The sequence below is a fragment of the Gymnodraco acuticeps genome, unplaced genomic scaffold (assembly GCF_902827175.1).
Source record: "Gymnodraco acuticeps unplaced genomic scaffold, fGymAcu1.1, whole genome shotgun sequence".
Classification (NCBI taxonomy): domain Eukaryota; kingdom Metazoa; phylum Chordata; class Actinopteri; order Perciformes; family Bathydraconidae; genus Gymnodraco; species Gymnodraco acuticeps.
In genome coordinates this window covers 2651016-2672701 of record NW_022991091.1, presented here as the reverse complement: position 1 = coordinate 2672701, position 21686 = coordinate 2651016, and the positions used below count along the sequence as shown (strand labels likewise).

General features: G+C 42.4%; 1 protein-coding gene across 1 annotated transcript in view; it reads right to left on the bottom strand.

Annotated features, from left to right (window-relative positions):
* Window positions 1-21686, bottom strand: part of thsd7ba (thrombospondin, type I, domain containing 7Ba) — a 176224-nt gene that overhangs the window by 100702 nt on the left and 53836 nt on the right. The window contains exons 6-7 of the mRNA XM_034236864.1: window positions 18769-18927; window positions 8955-9155 (exon numbers count right to left, since the gene is read on the bottom strand). Coding sequence (XP_034092755.1) covers window positions 8955-9155; window positions 18769-18927 — 360 coding nt within the window. The remainder of the gene's footprint in view (window positions 1-8954; window positions 9156-18768; window positions 18928-21686) is intronic.

The following is a 21686-nucleotide window of genomic DNA, read 5'->3' as shown; positions in this document are numbered from 1 at the left end:
GAATATCACCGGTACCAAAAGAAAAAAGACTGAAGTGCAAACCCAACTCCCACTAGCATTTAAGCCTCCACCACTCGCAGAGAGTTCAGACCGAGCCAAAGCTATTACAAACACCAAATATCCTTATATTGCCATGTTAGCAAAGCGCTACCTGGCTGTATTTGCTACCTCTGTCCCTAGAGAGAGGGTGTTCTCCACAGCAGGAGACATTGTTGGTGCCAGCAGATCTGCCCTTTCGGCAAGCAATGTGGACAAGTTCATCTTTCTTTAAACAACAAAATACAATGACAAGCAAGTCATAATGTCAAACTGGCTGCTTAGGTGCTAGTACAGTAGGCTACAGTTCAAATACAGATTATTTCAGTTCATCGAAATGCTGCACCTTAATGTTCATTTTATTATATTTTGTATTTATTTGAGTGAATATTCACAGTTTAATAATAATTAAAAACCCAAAACTAATAGTTTATGTTTTGTGAGTACTAGTACAGTAAAGTTCAAATACAGATTATTTCAGTTCATCGAAATGCTGCACCTTAATGTTTATTTTATTATATGTTGTATTTATTTGAGTGAATACATTATTCACAGTTTAATAATAATAAATATATATATATATGTTTTGTTTTGTGAAAAAAAATTATGCTGTACCGAAAACGTACCGAACCGAACCGTGACCAAAAAACCGAGGTACGTACCGAACCGAAATGTTTGTGAACCGTTACACCCCTAATATATATGGATGTATAATAAGAACGGCGGGAGAGTGTTGAGTACTGGCACGGTGCATGAGTACCGGAGTACCGCCAGCATGCCGGTACTGAGCAAGAAGTGCCGGTACTCCATGGGTCAGAACCAGAAGTGCCGGTACTGCGTACCGGTGAGTACCGGCCCAATTCCAGCATTGTGTTGTGCTATCTATTCTCAAGCTAATGAGATAATTGTGTCCAAGTTAGTCGAGTGCTCTCGCTCAAGCTAATTTGTTACTGCACTAGTGAAGAGAGTGTCTCTGCTCCCCTCTCACTGCACACATTTGGTTCCTTATCTGTTCCATCCTCCAGTTAGCTGAGTGCTCTCGCTCAAGCTAACTGTTACGGCGCTAGTGAAGAGAGCGTCTCCGCTCCCCTCTCACTGAACACATTTGGTTCCTTACCTGTTCCACCCTCCAGTTAGCTGAGTGCTCTCGCTCAAGCTAGCTGTTACGGCACTAGTGAAGAGAGTGTCTTCGCTCCCCTCTCACGGCACACAATTGGTTCCTGTTCCATCCTCCAGTTAGCCGAGTGCTCTCGCTTGCTACAGCGCTAGAGAAGAGAGTGTTTCCGCTCCCCTCTCACTGCACACAGTTGATTTAATACCCGTTCCATCTTCAGTTAGCTGAGTGCTCTCGCTCAGGCTAACTCGCTACGGCGCTAGTGGAGAGAGTATTCCCGCTCTCTTCTCACGGCAGATATACCATTAACGGACTTCATTTTTCTCACCCTATAGTTATAGTTAGCAAAGTGCTCACGCTACAGTAACTACTATTGTGCTCACTCCCCTCCACTGCGGATATTGTTTCCTGGTCAGCTGAGTGCTCTCGCTCAGACTGACTTAAGCTGCCAGCAGCAATTAGTCTGGAGTTTTTTCATTGGTGCTGTCGCTATGTCTAACGGCTGTAACACCTGTATGGCTTCTCTTCAACCAGAGGATGGCCATGACCTTTGCCCCTCTTGTCTTGGCCTTGAGCATCTGAGGGAGGGCCTTTCGGAGTACCCGTGCATGCATTTCACCATCATGCCTCGTGTGGTAAGAGCTGCTAGACTAGCCAAGGTTGAACTACTGACTGAGGGTGGCCTTCCCCTAGGCGTCGGGCCGCAGAGGCTGCGGGTGCCCCGCCCAAGAAGAGGACTAAGCCTGATGGGCTGTCCTCCAGGGTGGACCTGTAAGAGAATATTTTCATCTGATCTGTTTATAGAGTTTCTTATTGTTTTATAGAATCTGTGATACTGCAAACATCTGCTTGTAGTCAGTCAAAGACCCCTGTGTAGGTTGAGGCTTGTCTGGATCTCTTTGAGACAAGTAGACTATTGTCTCACATCTGCTACTAATTAGGTATACGCGGGCTTTCTGGGAGCCCGCCTCTCCTCGTGTTGGTTAGATGTTTTGTGTCTTTTGGGGCAGAGATTACCTTGGTGGAGCACAAGGACAGTGTGAAACTAGGATGATCTCCCGGCCGTACGTAATTGTCTGTCTCTCAATAAATATCAGTGTATCTACAGGCGAATCCAGTTTCCCTCATTTGATGATGCGCTCAACATTGCTGCAAAGAAGTTTTTACTTCACAGGACCTACTCACTACTGAGCTAGCCCAGATGAAGTTACTCCTCTTGGCTCTCCATTCTGGTGCCAGTACAGAGCATGCCGCTGCACCCAATCCACCCATGGCTGAGCTGGTTCCAGATGACGATGTGTTCTCGATGGCAGCTTCAGCCACTCAATGTAATGAGTATGACGGGGAGGGCCCATCCCATGCTTCTGGGCCTGGCTCCTGTACCTCAGCTCATGGATCCTCGGAGGGGGCAGAGGACGGCTCCATGGGTACCGTCATTCGCATGGCACTGGCTCGCCAGCAGCTGAATGTGCAGCAGCCCGAAACAGCGCCTGCCAGTGCTTTCTTCAGGCGCACTTTGGCACTCGCCACCTTTACCGTTCCTCCCTCTTGTGAGTATCTGAGGGAATTACATGCATGCTGGAGGGACACTAAGGCTCTTTCCCATCTTACGTCTGATGGCCGAGCCCTGGCAGCCATGCTGGATGCGGCAAGAGGCCTTGACCACATGCCGGCTGTTGAGCCTACCATTGCTTCCCTCATAGTTTCCCCTGACGAAGCTCTGAGGTTGGAGGCCAGGTGACCTCGACCCCAATGTCGGGTCACTGATGACCTGCTCACTAAGGCTTATGATGCAGCGGCGCACATGGGCCGTATAGGCAATTCCCTCTCACCTCATGCTCGCCCTCTCAGCTTCCCTGCAGCAGGAGGCTCTCAGCGCTTCCTCTACTCTGATGTCTAGAGAGGTTGGGCGCCTGATGTCCACGCACGTCCAGACTCGTCGTCAGGTTTGGCTGGCACAGTCACCCTTATCAGAGGAATATAGGAGGACTCTCCGTGCTGTCCCAGTGGAGCCGGGGGAGCTGTTCGGTTCAGCTGGAACGGACTGTCCAAGCTAGTCAGACCAGGCAACAGTTATTAGCTCTTCGCAGAGACATTCCCGCGCCCCCGGCAGAGTCCTGCGTCGGGTCGGGTACCCGACGGGTGACCCGCAAAAAAGGTGATTCGCGGGTGGTATTTTTTCAAACGCTTTTTTCCGGGTTCGGTTCTGGGTAAAACAAAGATGATGCGGGTCGGGTCGCGGGTATTGCATAATAAATATATTACAATAATAATAAATTAGTTTAATGTTTAAAATCCTCAGACCTCTCCCCCGCGGGACCGCGTATAATCATAACCTCTGCAGCGCATCAATCTGCTGCTGTGCGCGCCACATTCGAAATGGCTGAGGTGAAGCTCTCTAGCGGAGAATACAGCATTTTCAATAACACTTCCTCAAGAGCGAAATCCAACGTCTGGGAGGCTTTTTGTGTCATCCTAGATGGAGGAAATAACCAACATCCCACGCTTTCTGAGACAAATATGAAACTGCGTGTGTTAATAATTGCACGTTTTCACTGCTCATAGGCTATGCGGGTTCGGGTCGGGTTGCGGATCTTGTGCCGACGGGTCGGGTCGGGTTGCGGAACTAATTGGCAATATGTGCGGGTAGCGGGGCGGGTTCGGTATTGCACGTCGCGGGTGCGGGGCGGGAGCGGGTCTTGAAAATCAGACCCGTGCAGGACTCTGGCCCCCGGTAGGCCTAGAGGTTCCGCGTCTGCCTCCCGAGGCCGCTCCAATCCACCGGCTCACCCCGGTGCCCGCCATGGGCCTCAGCGTCTCACGAGGGGTCCGGCCCGCTACGGTCCTGTTAACTCGCCCCCAAGGCAGCCTCGGTATCCGATACCTAACCGTCGCCCCCCCCAGAGCCTCCAGAGGCCGGGGGCAATGTACTGAGGGTCTAGGGCCGGCTATCGGTTATTTCTCCCAGCAGCAGCTCAACTACTGGGTAGCTCAAGCTTCAGACCCCTGGGTGGTTTCCACCTTAACCCAAGGGTACAAGCTTCAGTTCCGACGCCGGCCCCCAGCCCTCTGGCAAAAGAAGTCACCCTAAACCAGGAGCTGTCAGTCCTCCTTGCCAAGGGTGCAATCGAGTCCGTGGACCCCATCTCACAGCCTCTACACAACCAACTTCCTGGTAAGGAAGAAAGGCGGTGGACTTCGCCCAATCCTCGATCTGAGGGGACTCAACAAGTTCCTAAAGATTTTACCTTTCCATATGCTGAGCACAACGGACGTTCTTCGTACCGTTGACAGGGGGGAATGGTTCACGTCCGTCGACTTGAAGGGCGCTTATTTTCATGTGCCTATTGTGCCTCATCACAGGCAGTTTCTTCACTTTGCCTTCAGAGGCCGTCATTTCCAGTTCAGGGTGCTCCCATTCGGACTCTCCCTCTCCCCAAGGGTGTTTACCAGGTGTGTCGCGGCAGCCCTCTCGCCCCTGCAGTCTCAGGGTATGAAGATTCTGCCATACTTAGACGACTGGTTAATCTGCCTCTTGGGCAAGCTGACAAGCTGACAGCTGCCTCAACTGTCGTTCCCTTGGGCTTGTTGTCACTGCGCCCCCTGCAGAGATGGCTGAACGGCCTCCACTTAGACCCCAAGTTGCACAGGCACAGAAAAATCAGGGTGTCACAACAGTGCCTCTCCACTCTATACCCATGGAGCGAGAGGTCGCATATGTTGAGGGGCGTGGCCACGGGCTCCGTCCTTTTCCGCAGAGAGACCGTTACGACGGATGCCAGCCTCTCGGGATGGGGTGCAGTGTGGCAAAACAGGACAGCCCGGGCCCGGGCAGTGGTCTGCTCAGGACTGCACAGAACACATCAACGTGCTAGAGCTGCGAGCTGTGCACCTAGCACTCAGGCACTTCCTGCCATACCTGAGGGGGAGGCATGTCCTTGTCCGCTCGGACAACACTACAACGGTGTATCACATAAACCACCAGGGGGGTTTAGGTAAGGAACCAGTGGCCACCCCTGCCGCCTCCAGCTGTGGGTCTGGCCACTGGAGGGCCCGACCCACTGCTGAGCAACTGCATAGAGCCTGTCAGGAGGACTATTCTCAATGCTAGGGCACCATCTACTCGTAGGCAGTACGAAAACAGGTGGAAACTGTTTTCTGACTGGTGCCAAGGGCGAAATGAGGACCCAGTACATTGCTCGGTGCCTACTACCCTTGAGTTACTGCAGTCCCTCCTGGACGACGGCCGGTGTCCCGCTACCGTCAGGGTGTATGTGGCTGCTATATCAGCTCAACATGCAAGGGTTGACAACAACACAGTGGGGAGCCATAGGCTGGTATGCCTCTTTTTAAAAGGGAGCTCTGAGGCATCGCCCCCCGAACATCCCAAGGGCTCCTACATGGGACCTGCCCTTGGTGCTGGATGCCCTATGCTCGGCTCCCTTTGAACCCTTGTAACAGGCAGAACTGAGGTGGCTCTCAGCTAAGACTGCTTTCCTTCTTGCCATCACCTCAGCAAAGCGTGTAAGCAAGCTTCAGGCCTTGTCCGTGAACAGTTTGTGTCTGAGGTGGAACTCAGATGGCTCAGGTGTCACCTTATGGCCGAACACAGCGTTCCTCCCTAAGGTGCTGGCACGCTCTCATTTTAATCGGCCTATCCAGCTGGCAAGGTTTGACCCCCCCATCAGGAGAGGGGGAAGAGAGGTCAAGACTCCTATGCCTGGTGCGGGCCCTTAGAGCTTATGTCCAGACTACCGCAGGCATGCATCAGTCTGAACAGCTCTTTCTGTGTTATGGTGGTCCTAGAAGGGGCCGTGCGCTCTCAAAACAGCGCTTGTCCCACTGGATCGTGGACGTCATTGCCCAGGCATACAAGGCGAATGACCGTTCCTTGCCATCCAGAGTAAAGTGCCACTCTACCAGGAGTGTCTCCACGTCATGGGCGACCTTGAGAGGTGTGCCCCTGGAGGACATATGTGCCGCGGCCACATGGGCATCTCCGAGCACATTCGCCAGATACTACAGGGTGAATGTTGCCGCCCCTCACCTGCTGGGTGTGGTCCTCCTGCAGAGTCCACCTAGGCCATCCATATAGGGTAAGTATTCAGACTTCCTCGTGACTCTGTTGGTATAAGTCATCCAGTGCTAAGCACCGCCTCTGGCGGTCAGTAAGGATGAAATAGAACGATAGTTACGTATGTAACTACGGTTCTATGAATCCTGGATGACCGCCAGAGTTCTTGGTCACTCGGAATCTCGTGTTTCCGCGAGAAGATTCCATAGGACTGAACTCGTTGACAACACCGGAACTTATGCCTTCCGGGGTCATACGAGGTCACACGTGACTTTGTTGATATAAATATTCGACCTGCGCATGCGCGAGACAGAAGATATTCAGTGCTATTCATAGAACCGTAGTTACATACGTAACTATCGTAATAATGTGAAGTGGCCGCCATGGTCAGTTATGTTTTGCTTTTGTGTTCTTTATTTAGCTGTTTGTATTCATTATTCACCCTGAGAGACTTAAGATGAGAGGAGAGTGGGAGAAGGCCAGGTCAAACGTATTTCAACTGTGTGCTGAACTGTTCTTTTTATACAGTATACAGTAAGATGTATATATATATACAGAAAGCTCTATATATATATATATTTATATATATATATATATATATATATATATATATATATATATATATGATAAAGGTTGTTTTGTGTTGATATTGGGAATATTTTGTTCTGCAGCTTTAAATAATCTCTGACCTTAAAAGTATTTTTAAAACCTTGAACCTTTTAGCAGTAGCGAAGCATTTCTGCCTTTTTCCAACATTTCAGTATAACAAAGACAAATTGTGCATCATCTCTTGTTGTGGCACGGCTGAAAGGGAGAGCTTTCTGTCGAGTCTGGATGTAGGGACAGATAGCAATTAGCGAGTGCTTTCTCAGAGGTCTACGGATGTTATATGTCAAGCAGAAAACAGAAGAGTAACTAAAGGCGTATTCTATGTTTATAAAATCTTAACCATAATCAGAAGTGCACACTGAGATAAAATAATAATCATAGCAACTTGTCACAGTCTGATTCATCATACATTTTAGTAAAGAAAACATTTGAAAAATAGTATACTTGTTAGGCTTTAGTAGGAGTTATGGGCATGAAGATGGTGCATTTTATTTGAAAACACAACATCTGCTTCTGGCCAAACATCTTTCCTCATTAAAGTCATATTTTACCAGAGGAACTGTAAAAACAAACTGCAAGATGCTTCATTTCTACAACAATATGTACTCATCAAATGATACAAAACAGCCATTTCATATTTTAAAATAAACTCAAAGTATAGTGTCTGAGTAGAAATGGAAAGCATGATTTTTTTTATTTAAATCTTAAGGATGGAAATAAAACAAGGTAATGACAGTGTTTTGGAATTGTATTGGACAACTTCAATTGGGGTTTAACAGGATACAGAACCAACGGTAACCAATATTTCAAAGTAAGCGTTTAACTTGCATTACTTAACAATCTAGTCTTGACACCTATGTGACGTTTATGGGAAAATAACTCGCCATGCTTGAAAGGTGAATCTAATAAACCAATTGAAGAAGCAAAATTAAACAACTTGTCAACAATCTCTAACAATAAATCCGCTGCAGATAATTTCATAAGCCTTTGCCTCAAACTCGCCAAAGCCTGAATTCTTGGTTGTCCTGTCAAAACTCATTAGACTCTCCTGTTTGCTAATAAATGTGGACCCTCCGCTGCCTTCCTGATAAACATACACATCATCCATTGTGACAGAATAATAAAACAGAGGCAAAAAAGAGTGCAATTAGGTTTATAATCTATGGAGATGAGCAATTAATGCCTGGTAGGAAGCTGTGATTCTGACTTTTAATCAGGCCAATGTTTCCTGCGCCCATAAACTCGGTGATGGACCCTCATGAATATTGCGGGCCTCGTTAGCGCTGATGTTCCTATCACGCAACGCGAGGATACGTCTGAGCACAATGGATCAAATTATACCTGAGAGTACATGCATGACAGTGTTACTGATAACTTCACGTTCCTTTACCACAGCATTGATGATTTTACTTCTCTAGTCTAAATACTGTTGCAATCTGTGGTTATCACCCTTTTAAAGTGACAGAAACAAACATGGAGCTATAATACTAATAATTTAATCAAAACCGAGGGAGACAAAAATCAATGTAGTCCGTCAGTAGAACAATATGTTGACTATACGAACGAATGGCATATGGCTAAGAGTTGAGCAGAAAATATTGATGACCTTTTAATGTGTAGGAAATACTTTTATTTTATGTGGTTTGAAAATTATCTTCACTGTATTATCAGTGATATATTATCAGTGATATTATCAGTATTATCAGTGTAATTATCTTCATTATCTTCACTTCACTTCATCTTCAATTATCTTCACTTCACTTCAATTATCTTCACTTTAGAAGGTAAGAGAAGATTGATACCACTTTAATGTTATTTGTATACCAAGTGGTTAGCCTAGGTTGGTTTAGGTTAGCTTAGCATTGCAAAAAACTGTAAACTAAGGGAAATAGCTAGCCTGGCTCTGTCAAAAGTAACAAAAGAAAAACTTGTGTTATTGTTGTCATCAGACTCTGGACAACAAAGCAAACATATTTGCTTCCTGAAGAATCAATAATGTTCCTTTTGATAGGCTTTAGCTGAAAGAGTGCCACATTAAACAACCATTAAAAAAACTATTCAGTGTGAGGGTTTCCATTTGTATGTTACCTATTTCTTTATGATACAAATCGTTATCTTTACCTTCAGCGCTGATACAGGTCACATTCCGGGCTGCAGATCCCGCACCACAGGAGCTGTTATTGGGGACACATCTTTCTTCCTGTTGGACCTTCCACAGGTAGCAGGCGGGATCCTCACAGGGGATAGACTCCACCAAATAAGGGCAGGTCTCCGGAGGACTGCTGGACTCCCACAATACCTCTCTCCTCCTCTGTCTGAAACCTGACAGAGAACAGGAGGGTGAGGGAGGAACAGAACATGGAAACATTGTCAGAAAAGCAATTGGTATTCCTGTACAAAAAAATAAGGCAACAGTGAGTATTGTCTCATACAAAGAACACAGAGCCCCTTTTAGTGAATCAATAGAAAACAGTATTAGATGTCGACTTTACCTGTCTTTTATTCCTGTGATCAATTATGTAGGTGTTCCATAATGTATACTATAGTCAGCTTCAGCACCTCCTTAAAATAAGCTCTGTGCTAACCATGCAAATGTTGAGTAAATTATTAAAACAGGAGTGTGAGGGAAGACAGGTTTGAAGAGTTTGTGTTTTGTACCTTGTTAGCCATCTCAAGACCGCCATCGATTTGTGTTATTGTTTTGTATAAAGCAAAACTGTTCTTGTTAGAAATTAATGTATGTTTATTGTTGTACTGTAAGCACTTCTTAGACTCGGTTTCAGCATCAGGAGCTGTCCACAGCCTGAATAGGGTGAAACTAAAATCCATTTCCACTTCCTCCACATGCATTATTAAGCAACATATTGAAATTCAAAATACATTTCATGCAGTTTTGCCTTGTATTGATTTTGTAAATGTATGGTAAATTCATGAAACTTTTAAAAGTTTTGATATACCCAAAAAGTGCATATTGGAAAAGGGCCAGAAATAATTTCGTTTGGGTGGTTGTTGGAAATCCATTTACTCTGCCAGAGTGTGCCTTTAAAAAAAAAGAATGTCCTTCACCTGGATTTGGATACACCAGGCATGTGCAATTGACACATTTCTGGTAAAACTGAAAAAGCAACTCACATTGGAGTACATTTAATTGTTTGCCTCTTTTTAAGTTTTGTTGGTTTTGCGAGATTACTTGTTATTGTTAGAATTCATATAATATAAATAATATATATATAAATATATTTATATATATCAAATATATTTTATTATTAACAACATTTACTTCTGACTTGAAATTACCACATGTAAATTAGTGTGACAGTTTTAACACGTTTTGTTCATGTTTTCTTGCTGCAACAGATGCTGTTTGTTTAAAAATTAGTTTAAAAGATTTCAACAGCACATATGTATAACCTTTCCTTATCTCACGTTCAACACAAAAAAACAAACACAAAACACACCTATACTTTTGAATTAAACCTTAAAAACACATTTTATCTTAGTTTTTAATGAAGAAACATAAATACGGAGTACGGATTTCATGGCTTGGAGGGACTAATTGAATGAATTAATGGAGAGATCTCCACCTGGATTCTTTTCCCAAGAGAGAAGAGAGGAAATGGGAAGTGAGGGAGATAATGAACAAACCGGCATGGCTGAGGAGAAGGTGGTTAAAAAAGATACCTGGAAAGTGGGAGTGATTGGGGTCAAGTTACAATGACTGGCAAGCCGCTCACAATGACACCTGTCGCTCCAATTACTGAGTCTCACTGTCTTTTCACTACTGCTGCCACTGCTTCTGTTTCTAAATGTGGGACTGCCAGCTGAGGCTCCACACTGGCATCTACTGATCGTCTCTGTAGTGGTTAAACAACGGAATGTCCATCATAACAGCCCATTTCTATAGGGCTCGGAAAGAGATAGGAAAAATATGTTATGTTGTCCCAAAACGATGGGAGGTAAAAAAAAAAGAGAAATACTTTTTTTTTTAAGCTGCTTTGAAAAAGGTTTGCATTTTCTCAAGATAGATCACGAGTGGAAAAAGGATTCCTCCTTGTGCCGGAACAAAAAGAGTCCTTTTTTCAAAATGTTAAGTTAAAAAATAAAAGTTGGAAAGTGTATAGCTTTGTGTTGAAAGACAGAAATTAGCCTTTGCAAAGACCTGAGTCTTAGAAATGGTGCAGTTTGTAGTTACATGGAAACATAAAGGACATTTCAAGGTTTTTATGGAAAGTCAAAGCAACGTTAGGAAAACAATTCAGGTAGACTAGGGAAAGTCTAAACAAAGGTCTCTAGATCAAAGTTACATGTGCACATTTCGATAAACTAATAGATTAAATGATGATAATTAAAAAAACTGTAAACTGATGCTGAAGCTGAAAACTGGTTGAATAGAGCATACTATGCATCAGTGCATCTGACTTTTGCTAGTTCCTGAAACTTTCATTTTCCTCTAAACAGACAGACTACAGGCCTTCAAAAATAAGTACTTCATTAGTTTAATCGAACATAACACAAAACAATGGACCAGCTGTTAGCCAATTATACTCAAACATGTTCCACAATCAAGCCGGAGACGAGGGAGGCAATTCAAATGTATTTATACTGCTTTGTTGAATTATGTTGTTGGGTCTTTAACAGAGCTCCTGTAAAGTGACCTGACATGCAACAATGATCTTTAGTGTTGTCGCTAAATAGTTTTCATTGTGTGAACTAAACATTAGAAGGCTAGCATTGACATCTCTTATTGGACCTGGGTAAAGTCTATGCCCCTCTGTGTTTGTCTAATAAAAGGTGCCAATGATTTTTACAGTTTCCCCTGAGGGAGCTGGCAGTGACAAATCAGGTGTAGCAGCTAGTGGTATGACTTTCTCTGCTTTCTTCCCAGACTGTTTGTGCCAAAAATACTTATTTACTTGACTGTCAATTAACTTCTACCTCAGTTGCACAGCACCTTAGTGTAGGGCTTCAGTAAATACGAATAAGGGGATTCAAAATAGAAATAACTGCAGATTTTACACATTTTTAACAACATACTTTATGTTTGGTTTACTGTTATATTTTGTTTTGGTTATGCAGTTTCTAGGCAGAATTGACTTCAGATCATATGTGTCCATCATGACAATGTCAGTGAGATCTTAAAGGGGAGTTAATGTTAAATTGCCCTAAATATAGATGAAATAAGCACATTTACGATTCCTTTCTTGGCAAAAAAAGCTGTTTTTTACATGAAATACATAGTTCTTAGTGAAAAAATGACTTCCCGAGTGGACACCTCATGCTCTAATCCAGGGGTTGGCAACAGGCGGACCGCAGTCCAGATCCGGACCCAGACGCCGACCTATACGGACCCGGAGCTATAATCAATACATTAATAGGGGATTTTTCGGCGCCTCCCGCTTTTTTAATGCTGATTTGGGTGACTTGTGTAGTTCGTGGAGAACCGAAGAGTTTTCGTTTTGGGGGTGGGGAGCAGTGGCGGCGCTAGGGGGTGGCTACTTGGGCTCAAGCCCCGGATGTTTTCTGAAAAGCCCCGGATGTTTCACTTAAAAAATAATATTAATAATTTAATTTTTTTTTTTTTTTTTTAAACGTCTCGGGAGTAATGTGCATTACCGGAGTCCACCAGAGAGGCAGCCACTGTGGGACATTAGCCTGCGTACTGCGTAGCCTGCCCTGAAGAAGAAGTGATCCTTCCTAGTGCCTGATGAGTTTTAAGCTAATAGCATATACAGTTATGGATATTAGAAAGTTATTGTCATCGAAGCAGGCCACAAGCTGCAGCAGCAGCAGTATCAGCAGCTGACAACAATGTCATCACCAGCAGTCAAGAAATGGATGATGTTTCAGGTTTGTTAATCTAATGGTGATATCTGCACTCTGGCTGACTGAGTAAGAAGTGAAAAAGAGTGATGTAACGTTAATGTTATAGCTAGTAAACATGGAGTAACCACACTAAGTATACCCTTATATGTTAGTATGTATACAGAACATGACTAAAAATGATCCTAAGATGTAACGTTAACCCTTCATAACTCAGTCTACTTTTAAGACACTAAAATAACGTATTCCAATTTTTATTTTGTTTTCACGCGTGGAATTATACCGGCTCTCGTTTCAGTACACATAACAACAGAACTGACAGGCAACCCTCTGAATCAGACTCCGATTGGCTGTGACTGCATCCACTCAGAGTGTCCGATTCAGAAACGTGACTCTTACGGCCCGTCCACACAGCGGCATGCGTTGAAGCTTCCAACACTTCTGCCCATTCACTTTGAATGGGGTGACGTCACTTTTAGCCGAACTGCATCGTGGGAAGCGACGCAGAGCGTTGCTGAGGTGGCTCGCTGCAAAAGTTGAGCAATGCTCAACTTTTGACGCGTCAGCCAATCGAATCATATGCCAGTACAAGCCAATCAAACCGCTGCTTCTGTGTCAGGGGTGGGAGATTCATGTGATTGGTTGTTGGTCGAGTGTCAGACACGCCCGCCGGCAAGCGTCAACGCACGCCGCTGTGTGGACGGGCCGTTACACTCTTTATGTCACAAACAAAGATGGTGGATGAGAATAGATCTATAAAACGATGAGCAATGCGCCAGAATCAAGGTGAGACTATCCGCATCCTTTAAAACTCTATGCACATTCGTTTCACCTTAATAAGTAAACGACTATTTGAGTGAGTTAAGGCATTAGTTTGCTTCATTAAAGGGTGTTAATGAGTGTTCTCCAGTGCCTTTTGTCCGCTTTAAGGTGTTATTAAGGTAGGGTTAATGTTGCTCTCAAAGTGCACCAGATTGATGCTTTCAACTTCAATATTTTAAAAAAAATCTTCCCGGGGGAGCATGCCCCCGGACCCCCCTAGAGTAGACGACGACCCCCCTAAAAGGATGTTCGGTCCACCCCCCACTTATAAAAAATAGCACTGTACCTCTGCACCCCCCCCCCCAACCCAACGACTCCTGGGCTAAGCCCCGGATCTCCTACAATCCTAAATCCGCCTCTGGTGGGGAGTCCTTCCGACTGACGGACAACTTCTCACTTCAAAAAAGAAGAAGAAATCTAGACTGCAAAAATAATTAAACAAGCGAGTGCCTGTTTTTCCTGGCCAAGGACAGGTTCCTTGAACACAACACGAGCGTAACGTGTCTTCACGTGGTATATGTCTCGTCTGAAAGGAGTGCTGACAGAGAGCACCGGAACGCCGCTCCAGCCCTTCAAATATTGCAGTAGCCTACCCATAAGGAGCCGTACACATGCCACAGTGTTTACGTGGCTGTGTCTTTAGTTGTAAGCACAGTGGCGATCTGTTGTTATTAGCATCTGGTTAGCTAGCTATGCTAACGAATTTAAAGAGCTTTTCTACAACCAGGTGGAAGAGAGCTCTCTCCTGAGAGGCTCAAATAACCTCAGCTCAGTGAGGTTAAGGCACACCTTGATATGATCATTATAGTTATTAATGAGACTAGATGAAAAACAGGTAGGCTATAAAATACTATATGACAGTAACAAAAAAGTTGTTACAAATAACAAGAATAGAGTTTAAATGGGGAGTGATTTGTAAAATATCCAAAAACAAAAATCTGCTTACAGTTCTGTTTCATATGGGTATTGAGAGATGTATCCATAGATCTCTTAATGTTGCTCTTAAAGTGCACCAGATTGATGCTTTTAACTTCAATATTTAATATTGAAGTTATTAAATCTTAAATCATGTTCACATGGTCCAGGATAGGAAACTAAATACATTTGCACACATCTTGTGTCCATATCTTTGTTGTGGTGGTCATGCCACACCGTGCACGTGCATGCATGCATGAGTCATGGTGAGATATCTGGATTAAGAGGTTGCTTTTTCTTTGCACAGCATGAAAGAAAGGCCAAATGAATGGGCTGTGATTTTAGTTTTTTTAAGCAGAGGTTGAGTTCAATCATTTGTACGGCCCTCGGAGGATGTTGTAAAAATTGAAAGGAAAAAAGGTTCCCCACCCCTGCTGTAAATAATAATAAAAACGCTTGATTTATAACTTAACATCTCTGTCTCTTATTGATCTGAGTATATTATAAAGAATAGCAGTTAATTGAAGCACTATAGCACAGGCCTTTGTCAGATGGTATATTACGCTGTTTTTTTTCTGCTTCGAATAGTTCTCTCTTTTTTCACCATACCTGTGTTTGCATCACTGAAACCAATGAGCACCTGCATGTGTATGAGAATGGCCCTGACACAATTTCAGCCCAGATCTAAACTCCTGGCAGGACAAGCTCGAGCTCAATTCTCACACTGAATTTAAAAAAAGTGAGTGAGGGACTGCAATATAAGAGGGAAATAAAGAGAAACTTTAAAACGGTTCAATTGTTATGATGTAAAGACTGATATTGTTCTATAATCGTCTGAAACTGTTAAGTCATGATGTGAAACGGTTAACAAAGAAAAAGGGAAACTCAAGCTGCTGCTATACTTTATTTTATTTATCTAAAATTAAGCACTTTAAAGATGCACATATTTTCAAAAGCTATTTTATTTATTTTCTCTATTTTATTTGTAAATGCAGCCCGAGAGGAACATTACACATATCCACAGTATTTACTGTATATCTGTATAGTTCAATGTTAATTGACAATAAATATTGTTGTTTTTGAATTGTACTTTCTTTATTTGATTGGCAGTCAGTTGTTGATTACATGCAGACGTTGATAAAGCTACAGGTTACTTCAATATATATCACACTAATTCATAAAGCAACTTAGACATTTTGATGTTCCGGACCTTTGCATGGGGACATTTTCTCTAACTGGACCTCGTTGAATTTTAGTTGAATACCCCTGCTCTAATCTAATGTATCTATCACCAACTAAGCTTCAGTCTTTGTTGATGAATAATGATTGTATAAAATGGCTTCTCTATGCTGCAGCAGCTCACCCAGTATATATCTATATCATTGGAGCAGCAGCAGATTTAAATTTTTTGAGGAATGCTGATTTCACCACAGCTCAGACACATGGCAGAAAGGTCCCACATTATTTCCCTCTACCGATGGATCTGTCTGACACCGGGATGCCCACTGTGCAAATGACCATCTGGTGTGAGTCCGATCCGGGCGCTGCTGCTCTCTCAGAGCAAAGAGTGTGTGTATTGATTGCAGTATTGCCCAGAGCATTTATTGCTGCTCAGATACAAACTGCAAAAAACAGTTTGGTGTGGGAATGCCCCTTTGGATTTTAATAATTGAAAGCTTTAATGGTCATGCTTAACTTGAGGGAAACAAGGCCCATCCAGCTACTTTCAGCATACTTTTATTCAGAAATGCTCTGATTTCTAGAAGAGGCATTAATACAATTCTCGTCACTAACTTCCCGTGCTCAATTCATGTTCCCACATAGCAGCAAAATGTGATAGGCCAAGATAAGTTGGAAAAATGTGAAAAGCACAAAAAGCTTCTGCGAGGCAATTTAAATGTGTAATTTTCCGGGGAGCAAAGCAGCAGCTGCATAAGCACCTAGGCTGGTCGGCTCTTCTACCTGAACACTGGGCTCCCGCGGGTCTGTCGTTTAGAGACGGATCAGAGTTTATTCTGATGTTGTGAAACATAAAGGCTGAGTGTACATTCAATAGAAGCAAAGAATTCCCTTCAGCTCAAGGACTACGGGCGAACGACTTGGATCATAACAACGCCCTACTACTCAATAACTGTTCATTGCTTCGCAGACAACCGAGCTCAGTGCGAGTGATTTTCTATTTGTTTCATACTCCATCGACTGTGGATCTTTATGAATGCCATCAAAAGATGCCGTGCCACAGGAGAGCCCTGTGTGAAACAGCAGATGCTGTGTTTTCCACTCTTGGAAATATATTAATGACACTTTCTGCGAGAGACGCCGGCTCATCCCGTAGAGATCCAGCGTCAGGAGTGTGGGCACTGACCTGAACAATCCACACTTCACTCGCTTCCCAGGGGGCTTTCATGCACATTTACTCATGGCAGGAGCGAGGTCACGTCGCCCTTTTAGCACAGCGCTAACACACCAACAGCTCCTCAACCCGCTGAAACACACACACTACGTTATGCACACAATGCCTCTCGAAAGCAGTCAGATATGACACTCGCTCACCTGTGAAAAAAGACAAGAACATTCAGACAGCACGGGCGCGCCAAATACTTGAGCGCACGCACGCACACGCACACGCACACACACACACACACACAGGCATAGAGGAGGCACCTTATCTGCTGTAGCTCCTCTAACCCCTCCTGGGACTGAGAGCTGAACTACAGGTGTGCTCTCTTTCTGTCTTTCTGTGGCGGTACTGTCTTCTTCCAGGGCACACTTCTTTTCAGCCAGCTTCTTATCATCAAACAATTTACAATTCAAACATTTACTGCCTCTCTGCTGCTCTGACAAAATCACCTTCTCTGTAGCAATACGGCACTTTCTTCTAGTTTCACTGTTGCAATGTATTGTATAGACATTAAAACATTGTGTAACGCAAATTTATTTTAACAATGTTAGTTCAAAGCCCCTTGTTGAGCATATTGAAGGTACTCATCTCGCAATTATTCCCTGCACAGCTGATGGTAAATCTACTACAGTGTCTGCAATAGAGCTCAACTTTAATTGTGTTTTGACTGAGTGCTTATGATTTCACCACTGGCCCATCTGTGCAAATGATCAGTGTCCATTTAAAATCATCTCAGCTTGTTAGCTAGCTATCTGTCGTTCGGATGGCCTGTGTTCATCCCTCTGTCCGTCCATCTGTCAGACACGATTCGGAGAGAACAGCTAATGGAAAACGGTTGGAAGGCATGATGCATCTTGGCATCCATTTTTGTTGGCGTTTAAAATATTACCTTGATCATTTTTTTGTTAGATTGTTACATTATGCTACAGCAGCTATGCTTTTTCCAATGTGCACATGAGCTATCTGATTATAACTGATGTTAGCAGTCATTGGTAAATAATCGTACAAACTGGTAATGGTAGCAGACTTTGTTGGTACTGTAGGAAGTGATATTTGTGAAAACCTAGACTTTCTAAAATAGTATAATAAATTCCCGCCAATAATTAATTTTAATTACATTTGTTGGTCAGTAGGAGAAGAGGAACAAATACTGGCCTGATTTTTTTTGTATTCATGAAAGACAGTTATAAGCCAATATAGAACCCATTTAAATGTGTAATGGATCCAAATGAAGGGGCTGATACTCAAACGTAGTCTCACTTTTGTTGATACATAGGGGGTTGCATTCATGTGCTGGCTGAAAATTACTTACAGACTGGGAAAAGTCACATGAACGCCCCTCAAGCCAGGACAAAAACGTTGTTCATGTTTATGACTCATATCCACATTACGACTCAATGCACACATACTTAGGAGGATTTCCCTTCTCTGAAAACAGGACAATCGAAAAATATATAAATCACCATAAAATCTCACTGAAATAAAATGTTAAAGTAAGATCTTTTTGATGTTGTTAAAGGACCAATAACTAAAGCAGAGGGTCGTTTTTTTTTACAATGATACATTTGCGTGTAATAGTCACCTCAATAACATCCTACACAATCAACACAAATATGTTTAAAATGTTGACATTTTTATGTTTTTACTACTAAAACAGCCTGGAGAACACCGATGCGTACAAAGTGCGTACAGGACATGTTCATGTTCATTTTATGTTGTTTACCCATTAGTCCGCACTAAATTAGGAAAAGTCATGAAATACTAAGCAAAAAAATGTGAACCATTTTTTTTTAGATATGTTAAACATTGAATGGGGTCAAATTTACCCCAAGGATAACAGGAGGGTTAATTACCACTTTAGTAATTCTCTGTTTTAAAACATGTTTCAGATATAATTACTATTTTCTGCAGGTGGCTCTGCAAAACTTTCAAAAGCAAACGCGTGTTCTCTCTCATACTAAATTAAGTCCATCATACCTTTCTTCCCCTGTGGTTCTTTGCAGTTGTCATGTAGGCAGGTGCCCCAGGGGGACCACTGGGAGAGCAAGCAGAGGGGCTGGCAGGGGATGGAGCACTGCTGAACGGCCGAGGGGGGGTCTTCACCCGCGCACAGCCTGTCAATCACAGGCCTGGACACTGAACAGGAAGAGGAACACAGAAAAGGAGCAGGATTAAATCAGGATCAGACACAGGCAGTGGTGGAGTGAGTGCGTCTCTGTGTGGTTTTCAGTTATTAAAGTAATCTAAGAAAAGAGCAATACAAACTTTTTTTGTTGCTAAAACATGCAGTTAATAGATTAATACTGAGGTCTTAAAAGACACATAAGGAACAACAATACTAAAACAAATAACTAAATGGGAAAATAGCCAAACCCAATCATTTATTTCAATCACTGAAAGATGGCACTTCATAAAAAAACTTTAAACTACAATGACTTATTTTCACAATGTGAATGTTTCCATTGCCTGTCATCACATATTTGCATATATATAGAGAGAGATATATTGAAAAATACGAAGAAGAATCAAAGTCTTCAAATTGAAAACATATGTATGTTAGTTGTCATTTTGAAGATAGGAGAGTATGTATTAGTGAAAGCTATTACTGTAGTTTCAAATATTGTGCATTATGGTGAGAAGCAGGCTCTATTTAGCAAAGCTTTTTGTGCCGAAGGAAATAAAAGGAAGAAAGAACAGAAGGGAAATTGCTCTTCTTATTCCATGTCTGGCTCAGGAGAATATTAAATAGAGGACAGTGACCAGCTATGGGAGTAAACAGGGAGATATTAAGGCAATACACGGTATTACCGAGGCACCGATAAGCATGGCTGCTATCATTTGGAGATCAGAGAAAGCTCAGCAACCTGTAATGGGCTCTGACATAAGTCGCTCACGCAAAAAAGAGAGGGTACTTTCTGCCTTCCCACAACACTGGGATTTATTCAAATCTAATATTCCATTTTGATGCACCTCCGCATTTCATTGAAGCACATTTCCATTTATATGAGAGCCCAAAGAGAAATTCACTAAATGTCCACCGTGCATTTTGTCTTCTTACCAAAGTAATTGACATGGTGTTTGATCTCCTTTGTTAATATTAGATTCTTGCTTAACCACGTTGATAAAGTGAGTTACACAGATTTGTCTGCTTTGTTCCGTAGATTGAAATGTCTTTTATTTGTCGATTGCATTACTGCAGTAGATAGACACTGAAGCAAATTGTTTCACACGTTATACCAGGAGCCTTCCATATTGCAGGTATGCAGCCACATCTGTTTGCATTAGCTAAAGCTGTGCCGGTCACGTTAAGATAAACATTGCAGTTGACGTACAGTATTGATCGTTGTCCCACACATCCATTGGTCCAAAGAGCTGTCTTCATTGATATTCTATTTTCAGCTAACATATTCACTGTCCAAATACACCTCGAATCCACACATCTGCTGAGATGAAGAGGCATCCCACTGCCAGAACACCTCATGACACAACGAGTAGGCACCATAACAAAATAGGGTTGAGGCAAAATGAATGTGTTTTTATTAAATAAATGGTTATGTTTATAAGGCAGAAGTGTGATTAGGAAAAAAAGCACCTTATAGTTAAAATTCATTAAAAAATACCCACTGTGCTTAATTAAAAACATAGATGAATTATTTGGTTTGCAATCCCCTGCGATTGTTGTGATGATTTTATAAGCCTAAACGTTTTGTTTTGTCTGATTGAAGTTTTGTGAAAAATAGGATAATTTTTCACTGAGTGAATTTGTCTGCTTTTGTGATTTGCCTTTTTATTTTCAGTTCCATGTATTTGCAGTTATTTGTGAAAGTTTGAGAAAGTAATTAGATTAGATTCAAAAGAAAGTTTACTTAACGTCATGAATAATATATGGAAAAAAATAGCTTTGACAACTTACTTACCCTATTAGGCTTTTGGCTTTACCCTTGAAATGAGCATTACAGAGGCTGAATGGGTTCTGGGGAAGCCCTCAGTGACAATACATAAACACAATAAAAATCAATACAACCAACAAATTGGCAATCATTGACTCATTATTAAACATTTAACAGATTTTAACTAATTGAATCCTGCATTATTATAATTTCACATTTTCGAACATGGAGGTGATCAATTGAAAAGCATGTATTAATCTTACATTACAACTGTTGTATAAACAGCCAAACAATAAATAAAATAGCCTAAAACTAGACAAATTCTGATTCATATCACAAGCTGGTTAGTAAGAACGTTTACAATATAAAACCTGGCTAGACATTAACCACTTATTGATATTATATTTAATTGGTACATTGTTTTCTTTAATATTCTATTATTACAGAGACATTTTGGATTCTACCCAAAGGTGTTGAGGTTCAATAACCTGTTTTAAAGGTTACTAGCATTAAATAATAAATATAGATTGAGTGTGAGCAGCTACATGCTGTGAGTTTCCAACAACTATCAGGTCAAATTTTGCTGAACTACCTTCAACTTTACCTCAGTGGTTTTCATTTCATCATGTTTCCTGAGGGATGTATTGAAAAGTAGAAGAAGCCGCCGTCTGGCTACACCTTAACCATCTCCACCCTGAGCTTAAAATGTCTTTAAGACAATAAACCTCAGTATGAGTTGTGGTTCTCTCCAACTGACTGAAATAACTGTCTCCTGAAGTTACATTCTCTATATTGAATTACTTCAATATCGTAAGCCACCTGTCTACATTAATAAACACTTTTAAAATCTGCATGATACTAAGAAAAACGCATAATAACTTCTACATAATTCACAGGGGGAGGGATGATGAAATTCCTTGCAATGTTCAAAGTAAATCAATTCATCCACTTATTTAATCAAATGTGAAAACACACTGCCCTGCAAGTCTGTATGAACCCCATAAG